This window comes from Rhea pennata, chromosome 10 (genome assembly GCF_028389875.1).
Source record: "Rhea pennata isolate bPtePen1 chromosome 10, bPtePen1.pri, whole genome shotgun sequence".
NCBI lineage: Eukaryota > Metazoa > Chordata > Aves > Rheiformes > Rheidae > Rhea > Rhea pennata.
Window position 1 is genome coordinate 22,961,262 of NC_084672.1, and position 13,482 is coordinate 22,974,743.

Here is a 13,482-nt window from a genome sequence, read left to right on the forward strand (position 1 = left end):
GAAAATGATTTTCGCCAGATACAGTAAAACGTACTTAATTTTAACCACTAGGATCAAGGTACTTGCCGATAGCTCACCTCTGTAGGAATTCCGCCTTTGATGGATATTGCTATCCATGGAATTGTCCACTGGGGTGATGTCCTGGGAGTTGCGAGGGATTGGGGTATCTGTCATGATTGGATTGGGATCTGGAGATTTATCAATGGGTTTCAGCTCCAGTCTTTCATGATGGATCCAAAGGTCAGGAGGCTTGACATCTTTGGAGTTTCCTTTGTACTTATGGGACCCGTTCACTGATTTGCAAGCAGCTCGTTTCCTTGGAAAGGAAGGCAAATGAAATGTTCTTAGATGTATACTTCTTTTTACTTGCTGAAAAAGGCAAATTTTCACTGGGATTTCTTTCAGATCCTGTATCCAGCTGAGTGAAAGCTACCTACCGGGCAGGAAGCTTTAAATTTTCAATACAAGCACATTTGACATCTCAAGCATAGCACTGCATATTCTGCAACTCTGACGCTGTCATTTTGGTCTCAAGTGCTACCACATGCTGCAGAACTGTGCTCCGCAGTCTGAGGTTTCATTAACAAAAATTAAGTTTCCCATGTTTATGGTTATGAAGACAATATTCTAAACATGAAGTGTAGGTAAACCATGCTGTGTTGCACTCCTGGGCTTACAAACAACCTCAAATAATAGCACTAAGGGGGAGTGTGGAATTAGCCAGTTATCCCAGTAGGATAGTTAACTCTGAAGACTAATGTTGAGAATGTTCATTTTAACCCGGTCAGACACATCTAACAAATGTGCTCTTTCATCGTTGTAGAACAGCATCAGCAGCTAACAAGAGAGAGTGTTTGAGGCAAACATCTGACACAGAGAAATTTTAGAAAAGTATAGTACAGAGCTCCATCACTCCCCTCCGTACACACACGCCTCCCTTTGGATTCTGGCAACCATGGAGGAAAACCTAGGTCTAGGTAGTACGACAAGTAAAGACAACAAGGTAGCACACTTGCTGGACAACACTAAGATACGAATAAATAAATTTTTGAAAATGTCAGCCAACAGAGCCTCGCAGGCAGGTGACAGGCAGCCAGGCACGCTTCGCTCCCAGCGTTCTGCTTTGAGCAGAGGAGTTGAAAGAATTCAACAGCTCAAGAGTTTGGTCGCTGGTTGTGGTTGCTGCATGCATAGGAGGTGGCATTTGCAAACCAGGAAAAGAATGGCAGGATTTCACAAGGTTATTGCTGCTCTTTGAGAAATGAGTAACTTGTCTTGAGCACAAGACCTTGAACTCTCTCCCCCTCCCAAGCACTTCCCCCGTTTCTAGATTATCTGGCGTATACCATCGCTCCCTTCTCTTGAAGGGCTTGCATTCTTGCACAGCGGTTTAACTTCAGCAGAACAAGTGGAGATTACCTTCAAAGCCTGGCTTTTAAGCACTTTCTTAAAACTGTTTTACACAACAGTCTTCTAAAACTTTTTTTGTTTGTTAAAAAAAAAAAAAAAAAAAAAAAAGGTTTCAGCTCCTTGGTTCTTTCAAAAAACATGCAGAAGCAACAACCTTCAAGGGTGGTATTTGGCCTCTGAATGGAAGCATCCCTGCTGTTGTCTTAATTCTGTTGTGTGACTGTATTCAGGATTTCAGAACACTTTTCTGAAGGGGTCCAGCACCAGATTCAGACTCCACTCCAGTACCTATCTAAAATTAGACACCGTCATGCACAGCTTGGAAACCTCCACTGCACAATGAAATACAGTTTAAGAATGGAAGCGAGAACCTGCCTGAGCTGCTGAGTTCACCCAGCTCCGCATAGATGTATCGGCTCAACTTTGGAAACAGAAGAGCCAACTCTGCGTGCTGCTCTGCCTGAATTAATTCTGCCTTTGATCTTGTGGTGCAAGTAGCAAAGGAAGCTGCAGGATGAGAGATGTCACCTCTCAGATGATCTTCCAAACCTTCCAGCAAGATATTCACCAGAGAATGGTGTGATTACTCTAAACACCACAAACTGATTAAAAAAAAAAAAAAAGAAAAAAGAAAAAAGAAAACATAAAATAGTCCCAGTATTTTAACCAGCAATCTCTCCTCAGAGAGGGGCAAATGCAGGTCTGTATGAAATACCTTTGTGGTTTACCTGTGAACTCTTATCTTGATGGTTTATAAACACTGAAACACTGATTAGGAAAAGCAGGAAAACATGATCATCACATGCAAGATAACATGCATTAATACACTAGAATTCAAACTCATGTCACAGCGCTGCATAACGTTGTCAGAACAGAATTTCTTCAGCCTACAATACTCAAAATTAATAACCTCTAAAGCATCATAAAGAAAAGATTAAATAATAGAATGAAGTCCTGCCCGGGCAGCTTACTTTTTCTGGTGAGAAGTAGTACGACGAGTACAGAAGACAGCAACTATCACCACTATCACAATGGTGATCACTCCAACCGACACTATGATCACAAGAAGCATGTTGCTATCCAAGGGAGAAGTAGGGCTTCCGTGAGGACTGTTACTGCCTGTAAGGGTTTGAGTAGGGAGAAAGGGGACATTTATTACAAGGCCTTCAGTCGGAACACTTACCCAGCAAAGAATGCAAAAAGCAATCAACGCTGGCCAAAAAATGGTAGTATCATACAGATCAGCAGAAGGAAAAGCTGCTCTGATAGGTTTTCAAGTGTTTGCTTATTTTTTGCCATTAGTCAGCTGCATTTCTGTGCAACTGTTAAATCTATAAAGTGCCTTATAAATCTATTTCCAACTGACAGTCGATAGTGATTTATGTTACTCAAACAGGTATCATAAAAACACTCAATAGGTTAAGCGTCCGGGCAGAGTAAACGTGGGACTTTGCTCGGACTGCAGCGAGCCGGCATCCCCTCGCACAGAGTAAGCGCACGGATCGCTACCAGTATTCTGCAGCCGTCACTCTCCCCAGAAACAAAATTCACACATTTGATGCAATTTGATAAAATGATGATTCAATACATTTGATGTAGCAGTAATGAGTGTTATCTCAGGGCAAGGCTTCCACAGTGCTGCCCAGTGCTAAAAAGGAGAAGGGATTAACATGATTTTTTCCCTCCCTAATATGCTCCTGCTGAATTAATTTTACACTTGTGCACTGCAGCAGCCATTTTAAGTGAAACCAGGAAAACGTGCTATCAAGACTGAAATTTAAATGCGTGCAACGACGTTTTCTCCATTTACCCCACAGTGCAGGGAAAACCTCTGCGACAGGAGCGTGGTACCATCCCTTGAGTGGGACCAGCTACCGTCGTACAAAGACAGAAGATACTGAAACAGGTGTAATCACGGCAGTGAACGGGTCACTGTGCCAAGAGCAACATCACAGCACTCAGCGCAACGCCAGAGGACTCTGCGTTGAATTTGGAAAGCTTGAGGACAACACTTACCACCGAGCGGCGGTTTGTAATCCGGCCCTACGTCCACTGGGCGGCTTCCTTTTCCCGCAGACCCTGAAGCTGAAGAAGTCATACATGTAGTGAGTATGTATGCACGCACGCACGCTTCCATTTCTAAGGTAGTCTTCTCTGTCTGAACCATTTTGAACGCAAGCGCTAAGCTAACCACTGAAGCGCGACCACCTCTCTGCTCTCACAAGCGTCCCCCCTTCCCACGTCAGGTCTACGGCAGCTCGCTTGCTGCCGCGGCGAGGCGCGCGAAGCCACAAGGTCGCCTCCGGCGGCAGGACCTCCGCCACGTTAGCGGACTGCTTCCAGGGAAAAAAGAGAAAAAGGCACAAAAGTCCGGGTGCTTCCACTTCCGTGTTTTCAGTAAAATGCACTAATGGCAAATTACCCCAAATGCTAAACATAGTGAAGGAGGGGAAGCATGTAGCAAGATGCAAAGAACGACCTATCTACGGCTTTAGGAATTCATAACACTTTGCACATTTTTACACTGCTGCATGCAAAAAACCCCAAACCACACAAAACCTTCTTCTCAATACTACAGTTTCACAATCAGAAACAGTTTCTTTTAGTTAAGAGTCAATGCTAAGAAGCAGAATACCAATTAAAGGATGTGTAACAAATGGGAATTTTGAAGTTAATATCACAGATTGTGAATTAATAATTGTGAAATAAAGACAACTGATAAGAACAGCGAAAATTACCAACTAAATACTGATTAAATCCCAAGAAGGATGATAAGAAAGAATTTGTTATGTGTTACAATAAGGAATTAGATGCAGTCCAACTAATGAAAATGATGTATTGCAGGACAAATCTATAATGAGTTAGATATACCGCACCTGCTAGTCTGGAGAGGACAACTACAATCAGTTAAAATATGTTATGTTTTTTTTTAAGTACTGGACTAATAATTTGCAGCAACAATGAAATAAATAAAACAATTTTAAATAACATATGTTTAATATACTTAGAGCTGTATGATGAGATAACTTGCACCAAAGAAACTTGAAAAAAACTCGCTGAGAATTTTCATGAACCCCTGAACCTAGCACTGAAGGCCTGCTGGAGCGCCAGAGGAGCTCTGCGAGGAAACAAAAATAACTGACTGCATTTCATGTATCGTCAGTGCAGTGGCTGCATCCTGAACACAGCAACAAGTTCAGGGCAAGGCTGATGGATAGGAGATGATAGCAGAGTTCAGGCCCAGCTATGCTCTTTCACTGAAAAGTTACTGTCAAACAAACTTAATGTCAGACCACAAATTTTGTTGGTAAGGGTAACAACGGAGACCTTCTATATTTAGCCCTCTATAAAATATTTTAATGTGCTTTGTTAAAAACAGCACAATAAAAAGCAACATGGCACACAGTAACAAGACTAAACAACTAATTAACAGATACAAATAAGAATTATAATTGCAGAATCATTATTCATAAAGGATGTTTCTAACGAGGTGCCGCAAAGACCTGTGCTTGGCCAAGCGTAATTCAGCATCTTTAACAACGCTGTGAAAGAAAGCTACAATATTGCTACTAGCGTTAGCAGATGGCAAAAAATAATTGTGTAGATAGTAAGATATGCAAAGTCACCTGCACAGACCAACAGGCATCATGCGGTAAACGTGAGTCTAACGCATTGAGTCAGCGCGGTTTATCAGACGATTTGCACTCGCTAGAACAGTGTCTACACTCAGCCGGCCACTGGCAGGGCTTATGCAGCTCCCTCCACATATAGGTATACGTGACAAAATACACATCATATTTAGATGATGAAGAAAATGCTGGAAGTCAGTGAGAGAAAACAGCAGTTTGGAAAGCAGTGGTTTCTAAAGGGACTTGAGATCCTTGGAGAGTTCAGGGACACCTGATATTGGCCTGGACCGCATGGTGCCCATGTGGCAGTGAGTGCCCATTTCCAAAAAAGCAAAGTTAACTTCAACATTTTCAGTCAGTTTGCAGAATTCAGTGAGATTCAGGTTCCTAAACACCAGAGCAACCAGGGATCAACACTTCAGCCCTTCAGTAAGGGGAGCTCGTTTCATACGCAACGCTACCTGAAAGACCACCTGACAGGTCCCTGCTGTTCGTGCTGGCACGAAGGCTGGAACCCACCGCCCTTCCTCGAAGCTCCTCGTCGTGCCCCTACAAGGATCGCAAACCTCGCCTCTACCGTGCCACAACGGGCTCCAAACACGCGTATGAACGTGCTCCACCTTCTGTGTGCTGAGCAGCCTAGTCTCCAGGGGCTTAGGAAGGTTTCTACTGAGGTTTCCCATTTTCTCCTCTATCAAGGAACAGTTTAAGATAAAGTTTCCTTGAAATTGTGTCATTTTTTAAGTACAGTTACCTCCACGTTGCCCATGAGCTATCTGGCAGTTGGACAAAACATTTTATTTTGTGCTCTTTTCAAGATAGGTTTACCAGGATCAGATATCTCAACCTTTGGTTTTGTCCTAGGTCTGTGCAAATCCCTGAAGCTGGTAACCCCTCCTAGCAGAAACTGGAACCTGCGCTACAGAAGTGGGTTGAAGAACAACGTACTTCATAGAGGAGGAAAAATATTAAAGCAGGCGAGAGGAAAGACAGAGTCACTAAGCAGCATGAAAGGCCAGCGAGTCAATCCTGCCGTAGGTTTGTTCTCTCCAGTCTCAAATACTTTGCCTGCTACTTCCTGAAGGACACGCCTCCGCGCTCTAACGGGCTGGGTACAGAGCAAGCTTTTCTGCTCTTCAGCTTGTGGTCTCCTTTGCCACGTTTAACCCATTGCAATGATTTATAGTCCCCGAGTGCTCTTACAGGTATCCTGCAACAAAACACTCCTGACTTTGAGCCAAGCTTTTCTGATTGGTAGATTATACAGTTTTATAAACATTAATGAAATTGTTACTGTGCAGAAATGTTACTTTAGGATGATAATGCTGGGTGACAAGATTTAGTTATCTGCTGAAATGAGGTTAGAAGAACAATGCAGAAGAGAAAACAGCACTTTTAAATAAAATATAGATTTTAATCTTTCCACATGCTGCTCCACTTGCAGCAGAAAGCTAATGATGCCGTGGCAAGCACCTGCTTCCCCACCGACAATCCTGAATCTCACCTAGTATTTCTGTTATGGAAGTCTGCATATGAATTTGCTCCCTAACAGCCTAAGATCAACAGTATTTGGTACAGAGGTCGCAAACCCAAAGGTAAAAGCATATTAAATAAACTACTCCTAAGTAACGGGTTCAAAAGCAAGTAAAAATACCTCATTCTCAATCCCTTTAGCATCTACTTAATTGTATGTCTAAGATGCTTGCCAATGTCCTTTTGAACTCCTCCCTTTAGACTAATTCTTCTGCTTTTTATTGGGCTTGTAGCTTATTTGGAAGAAAGCAAAAATACCTCCAGGACATTCACCATATAATTTGATGTAGTAAACTCAGAGCTACCATTTTTCAAGTTAGCATTTTAAAACCTTAAGGCTTTTAGCAGCTAATGTTATGTCTTCAGGAGAGAGTGGAGTCTAAATGAGCTGACAAGCAGAATCTCGCTTGCAAAAAAGCTGTCTAGAGTAGTGATATTTTCCTTTATTATAAAAATAATTATAGATATAAAGCTCACAAAACAGCACTTATGCTAATTAAGTAACTGTTTGATCTTCCACCTCTATGTACTGAGATCTTGCATCCAGTGGTCAGAGGCTGGCTGGAGTATCACTTAATCCAAATTCATTTTGACAGGAGGGTTCAGCTCTGGCACAACCTGCTTTGTCCCTTCACGTGACATCTGACTACAGAGATCACTTTATATTCCTAACACCCCAACCACGAACACATCTTCCCCTGTAAAAAGCACAATGGGAACTTGCGCATTTACATTTAGAGCAGCAAATATTCATTTTGTCTCACAAATGCAACAGCATATGGAAAGGAAAAACAAAACACGAAAAAGACGGAATATAAGAGAAAGCAGGGCCATTCATTTACCTTGATCATTAGGCATTTTATCTGAGGATTCAGCTACCGGGACAAGCACAGGGGAGGAAAAAACAAGAGAAAGATCACAAGGCTTGAAGGAGTGACAGACAGAATTAAGTTTCACATAATATACATAAGCTTAGTTAAGAGTTCAGATCTCATTTTTCACCACAAATACTCACATGGAAAAAGAATGGTTAGAAAAATCTACTCACAATATTTTGGAGGTTATTTTTCAGCTCTCCTTAGGGTGCATTTACCTCTGACTCCCTCCCACCACAAGCATTTTTCATCTCCTTTCTGAAACACGAGATTTTTCAAGTATCATGTCTTCTTAATATTTCACCAGTTACTCGTCACCAAGCCCTTCTGGATTAAAAAGCCTCTTGCACCACACTAGTTCACACTGTATCGTCCAAGTCATTTGGGTGCAGTTGTTCGCTGGCTTCCAGCTCCAGCTCTTTGGTACCATTTCACCATGGGCAGATGCCGCAGGCGACTAGAAACAAGTTTTCTAAAAGCGCATTTAGGATAGGGACCTTCGGCATTCATAACTTGTTCACCTAACGGCCTACCAGTGATTCTGAAACAACACATCTAGCAAACAGCTGAGAAATATTTGCATGTGTATTAATGACATGCAAGAGCAACCCAAGAGAAAATTTTCTTCTAAACAAGCTCTATCTTCTTCCTGTCTTTTCCAGCTTAAATAGAAAAAACAGGTTATCAGTGTTTTATCCCTCTTTTTTTTTTTTTTATCAGAAAATGATGGAGAAGGTATTTACATATTCACAATACTTTACCTTTTGGGGTTCTGAACTGAACCGCCTCAGACATAGGGCCCATGCCCTTGGAGTTGCGAGCCTGAATTTTGAAATAATAGGGTGTATCGAGGGTTAATTCCTGTATCTGATGGGTCAGTCTGTTTCCCACGACGGGTTCAATAACCCAGTCATGTATTTCAGCATTCACATCTGTACTGTAGTAAATGATGTATCCTATTTAAAGCAAAAAAACCAAGAATCATTATGCATAAAAGAGCAGAATAAGGTCCAAAGCAAAAGTTCTATCAACGTTTAATGACATTTGCACAGCTAAATGATTATGAGTTTTCTGAAAGCGTATTCTTACTTTTTCAAAAACTAAGAATGCATTCAGGTATTAGACAGATTTCCCATCTCAAATTTTAAGCCATTTAAGAATATGTTGAGAGAAAAAAAGCCATTTGAAATACCAAAACTATTTTTAACCGCTATTCATCCAAGTATGGAGAAATTCCTCGTTTCCATCTCTTTACATGATCATAGTCCAAATAACATAAAAACCATAAAGCTGCTATTATAAAAACATTTACAAAACATTAATGCTTAGAGAAATGGGATAACCTTAAAACAAAGAAACATTCTCATGCACAGCTTATTTTATATTATAAAAGAATTCAAATTTTCAGTTTATTAACAAAGAAAACTATAATCTGAAGAGAACCAAAGCAATCTTGCATAGCACAGAAATAAGATACAAGAAGAGTATGTGGTCTTTTATTATACATACTGCACATATGAAGCAAGACGAAGTAAAAGCTCTGTAACTTTTTCTTGTTTAAGGAGCAGCTTATTTCTTGCCTTGGTGACATCGCTGACTACCGGGGAGCGGATTTTACAGTTTGCTACTTGGACAGGTTACAGAGGGGACAGCGCACGCACCGTTAAGAGCGCCGTACGGAGTACCGGGACGGTTAAAAGCGCGGCGTGGCGCGAGGCGACCCCGTTCGCTCGCCACGGTGCCAGCGAGCGGGCCGGTTGCAGCCGCCGGGCAGCAAAAGCACCTGGCGGCCAGCCGAGCCCGGTCCGGCGCTTCACGTCCATCCCACCCACGTCAGAAGCAGATTAAAACCGAGCGGATTTGGTAATTATTCCGGATTTTGGCTCTCTCCGCCAGAGGGCACTCGGGGCACACGGGCCGGGCAAGGCGCCTCGGCGCCCATGGCAAATTGAATTCTAAGGATCAGCGGACTCGGGCAGCCTGGGAGTAAAACATGTTCCAAAAACCCACGGGGTTTTTTAAGAAAACATTCAGCTGTTTCTGCTTCTGCAAAAACTAACGAATACTGCACGTTTCCCTCATCTTTATTCACACATGTTGAGTGCTTTCCTTCACGGTACAGAAATTGCAAGGAGTTTGGTTTTTTCCACCTGGAAAATTACCTGTTCATGGTAATTTCGCTAATGACACTGTATAAGGAAATGCTGATCTCTTTGCACACTCTCTCGCATACACACCTGATACAAGAGAACAAAGGTTATCTTTTTAGGAGATACTTGTGCCTTACACTGCACGTGCATCTGAATGACCTGGATTGAGCACTAGCAACTAAGGGCTTTAAGCTGCAGTTAAGATAAAGGCTCTTGTTTCTCTGATCAAACCTTCCTCCAGATGTAGAGGAAACATCTAGCCGATAATAAAATAACCCAGAATTTGCTTAGAGAGAGAAATGAAAATACAGGAAGATGGAAACATAGACAACCCTATAGAGATGCACACAGCGGTGCGCGCAGCAGCTGGTCTTTCAGCGCTGCGTCCTCGCAGCTCCACCTCTGGGGCACCCTCGGCACAGGATCAGATGAGGAGCAAAGCGCCACGCTACGAGGTCGGCACAACCCTTCTGGCCATACTGGTTACACCGTCGCCAAAAACACCTACAGTCCTACTGCTACATCCACCTCGTCCCACCTGCAGCCTTTGGGCCGCATGCTGAACGCCCTTTGCTTTTCAGGGGCCTTTTCTCCTGTTTACTTCAAACATTCTGGTATTTACGAAGAACAGCGCCTTCCACCATTCTGCCTTTTCAGAGCAATCCGATTAGTTTTAGTACCCGGGGCTACAGTACTGCATATTCAGACTCTTCAGCTGCTGCCTGGTTTCCCAGGCTTGATTCTGCACCATAGTCAGTTCCAATAACACAAGCAAGATTCAAACACTGCACACTATATGCCAACAAAAGCTGCTTTAAGCTTACAGCCAGGAAAGAAAAAAAAAGAAAAACAAGTAAATTATTTCAGAAAGCCTTCAGAAATGGCAATCCAAATGAACAGAACTCTTACAGAAATGGTAATTACTATTTTCTGCTAAATGATTTATCCTACATGAAAGTGATGCAGTTACAAAGCCCAGATAACAGTTTACTCCTCAGCATCATGTCAGGGGAGGAATTCTTCAGTCACTAATATACTGGCTTCAACCCTCTAGGAAAGGCACAAAGCTGACAGTGAGCACTGGAACAGAAACTTCCGAATAAAATACCCATGGGCCAGCTGCGCTGCAGATGGCATTCCTGGAGGCATGCTCCGAGAACGGCACGGAAGCCGAGGAAGACAAAGGTTGCTGAGATATTTGAACTTTCAATTACGCTTCTGGTGAGAGGCCAATTTCACACTGCAGTTCCTGTTTGCGTCCTAATATATCTTCACTAGGTACAAAAGCAAATAATTAATCTGAGCTACCTAAGAAGATTTACAAAGATGATACAGAACACTTGGGTAGCGCCAGGAGAAAGAAAGTATGGTTAGTTTTCACATACATATGTAGATTATATTCTGCTGTTAACCAAGCATCTTATATCTATCTGCCTTTATAACGCATGCAAACTGCACCTGTAATTTTGCCATTGGCTTCCGACGGAGGCTGCCAGTTGACAATTATTGTCCGAGGTTTCCCCTCTTTGCTCACCACAGTCACGTCTTTAGGAGGAGAAGTAGGAACTACAAGCAAACAAAAAATCGACTATCAGACTATCACATCGCACAATTTCACTGGATATAAGAAAATAATCTCAACACTTCTGCTATTTATATGTTTTACCACTGAAAGAAAGGCACATACAATAATAAAAACTCAGAACATTATCTTCGAGTAAAGCTACCATCGTGGCGTAGTGACTTACTCCGCAGTACTGCCTCACTCCATTACACTGGCAAATGCCATCTGGCGTGCGGTATTTCCTTTCCGTAAGAAGTTACCTGTTTCTACAGCGTTTCCGTCAACAGATGCTGTGATTCATGACTGAACGAGCCCACGCGTCTTCCAAAAAATGCTGCCTTTGTAGAACTCAAATAGTCTTGGGTTAATGACTCCTAACTCGCATTAGCTTGGTCATCAGGAAAATTAGATGAACTTGTGAAATAAACACATCCTATACACATAGACATACAAAGTATCTCCGTATTCTCAGGTTTATGGTGGGACCAAGACCTAGTAATGCCAATTTTCCCCTCAAATCTGAATCAGCAAAATGCCCTAGAGGTTCAGCAAATATGGGTTATGATTCTAATTTGTTTTACAAATGATCTAGGCATGATTTGCAAGGAAATCTGCACCACAGAAGCATCTGAAATCTAGAAATATTTGTTGAACACAATTGCCCAATTTCTCTCCTTGGGTTGACTGAGAGAAGCGGGAGAGAGAGAGAGAGAGGAAAAAAAAAAAAAAAAAAACTTTTTTTTTCCTTCCTATCAGGCCTCTCTTGCCTAAAACTCAGAAAATTGCACAGGCCACTCCAGCAAGAGACTGAAACCCGAGACCTCTCTCACTGTGAACTAAAATATCCAGCTGGGGCTCAGATTAATGGCTTTCAAATGCACAAAGCCAACATCTCCAAAGGTGCATTAACCAGTGACAGTTTGGGCCTCTGCATTATGAAAAACATGAGACTTCTAATTAGGTAACTTTTAGCACAGTAAATCTGCCTTGGATATTTAATACTGTAACAGTAATATTTAGAGCTTACACTGTGCTGTCCACATTTAAAGAGCTTTATGTCTGCTACCTAGTAGAAATCAATCCTTCCATCCTCTGAGGTGGCCACCTCTTATCCCTACGCAGAATCATGAAAGTGAAGCTCAAAAGTTATTATGATTATTATCCAAAAGTTTTAAACATACACTCAGCAGAAACAAATTCAAGCAAAGCATGCTTCAAGGCCTGACCGTGAGGTACAGAGACCAAAATCAGGACTAGCCCCTCCAGAGACTACCAGTTCACAGGCTAACACTGAAACCAGTATCCTGTATTTGTCTTCAGTACTAGCTGAGAAGCGAGTCCTATACAACGCTGCTAGTCATGAGTGTTCAAAAATAATGAGTCACACGCTCAGGAATTTGGCGAGTCATATAAATCACACGATCTGTTAGGAGAAAATAAATGTTTTTTTTTTTCCCTTTGCCTCTTAGTTCCCAAGCTTTTAGGTCATCTTTTCAAGTATTTCTCTGCAACCACACAGACTAGAAATTTGCTTTCTATTTAACTAGAAGACAAGAAACATCACATATTTCACCCTAGCTCATGTATTTTTTACCTCAAACTCTCTTTTCAGAACCTTTTTGTGCCGCTTTTACAGCCCCTATTCTTATTGCAGGGCTATGGATGAGAACTGTTACGTGTGGCAGCAAAAATACCAAATCAAGTGTTTTAGCGCTGGGCGCGCACAGCGATTGCGACGGGAACCGTGCCTCAGTCCCTGACCGGGGCTGTTGCCACGGCAGCTGCCGCCACTCTCCAGCTCGGGCATTTGCAGCAGGATACTCTCGGACAAAGCAGACCACCTCTGGGAAAACCCCGGAATGGGATTCCCACCAGGAACTAGGACAATGATTTCAAAAGCAACTGAAGCTCGCTAAGGGTATACGGGGCTTCAGAGTAAGTTAGGAGCTTTTTGATCTTACCCTACTTCATCCTCCTCTTTGCATTTGTTCCTCCTTAAGTTACAGCATCCAGAAGACCTGACTGCTTCTTTGCACTACCTGATTTTTTTTGCACTGTCTTAAACTGGTGTCAGAACCATATGGCAATTTGCATAGGCTTTCTGGAGGTACAGTTTGAATAAACAAAACCATAAACACAATAAGCAATAAATCTAACCACAGAAAGACTCAAAGGAGCTAATGAGGGACAGCTCTGGCACAGGAGAGCTCCTGCAGGTGCAGTTACTCCGCGGGCCCACGTTCCCCCTACCAGCCACAACCCTCTTCTGTGCTCTGGGGGTTTGTTTCTACGCTGAGAATTGCAATGGCAATTCCTGCAGA

The 13,482-nt window shown here is 42.4% G+C and overlaps 1 protein-coding gene across 9 annotated transcripts in view; it reads right to left on the reverse strand.

Moving 5' to 3' along the window:
• NEO1 (neogenin 1) overlaps positions 1–13,482 on the reverse strand; it is a 194,574-nt gene that overhangs the window by 14,892 nt on the left and 166,200 nt on the right. For 7 of the 9 annotated variants that reach the window (XM_062583518.1, XM_062583520.1, XM_062583515.1 and 4 more), the window contains exons 19-24: positions 11,056–11,163; positions 8,209–8,403; positions 7,415–7,447; positions 3,427–3,495; positions 2,382–2,529; positions 78–316 (exon numbers count right to left, since the gene is read on the reverse strand). In XM_062583518.1, coding sequence (XP_062439502.1) covers positions 78–316; positions 2,382–2,529; positions 3,427–3,495; positions 7,415–7,447; positions 8,209–8,403; positions 11,056–11,163 — 792 coding nt within the window. The remainder of the gene's footprint in view (positions 1–77; positions 317–2,381; positions 2,530–3,426; positions 3,496–7,414; positions 7,448–8,208; positions 8,404–11,055; positions 11,164–13,482) is intronic. The other 2 variants (XM_062583517.1, XM_062583513.1) reach the window with 1 other exon arrangement.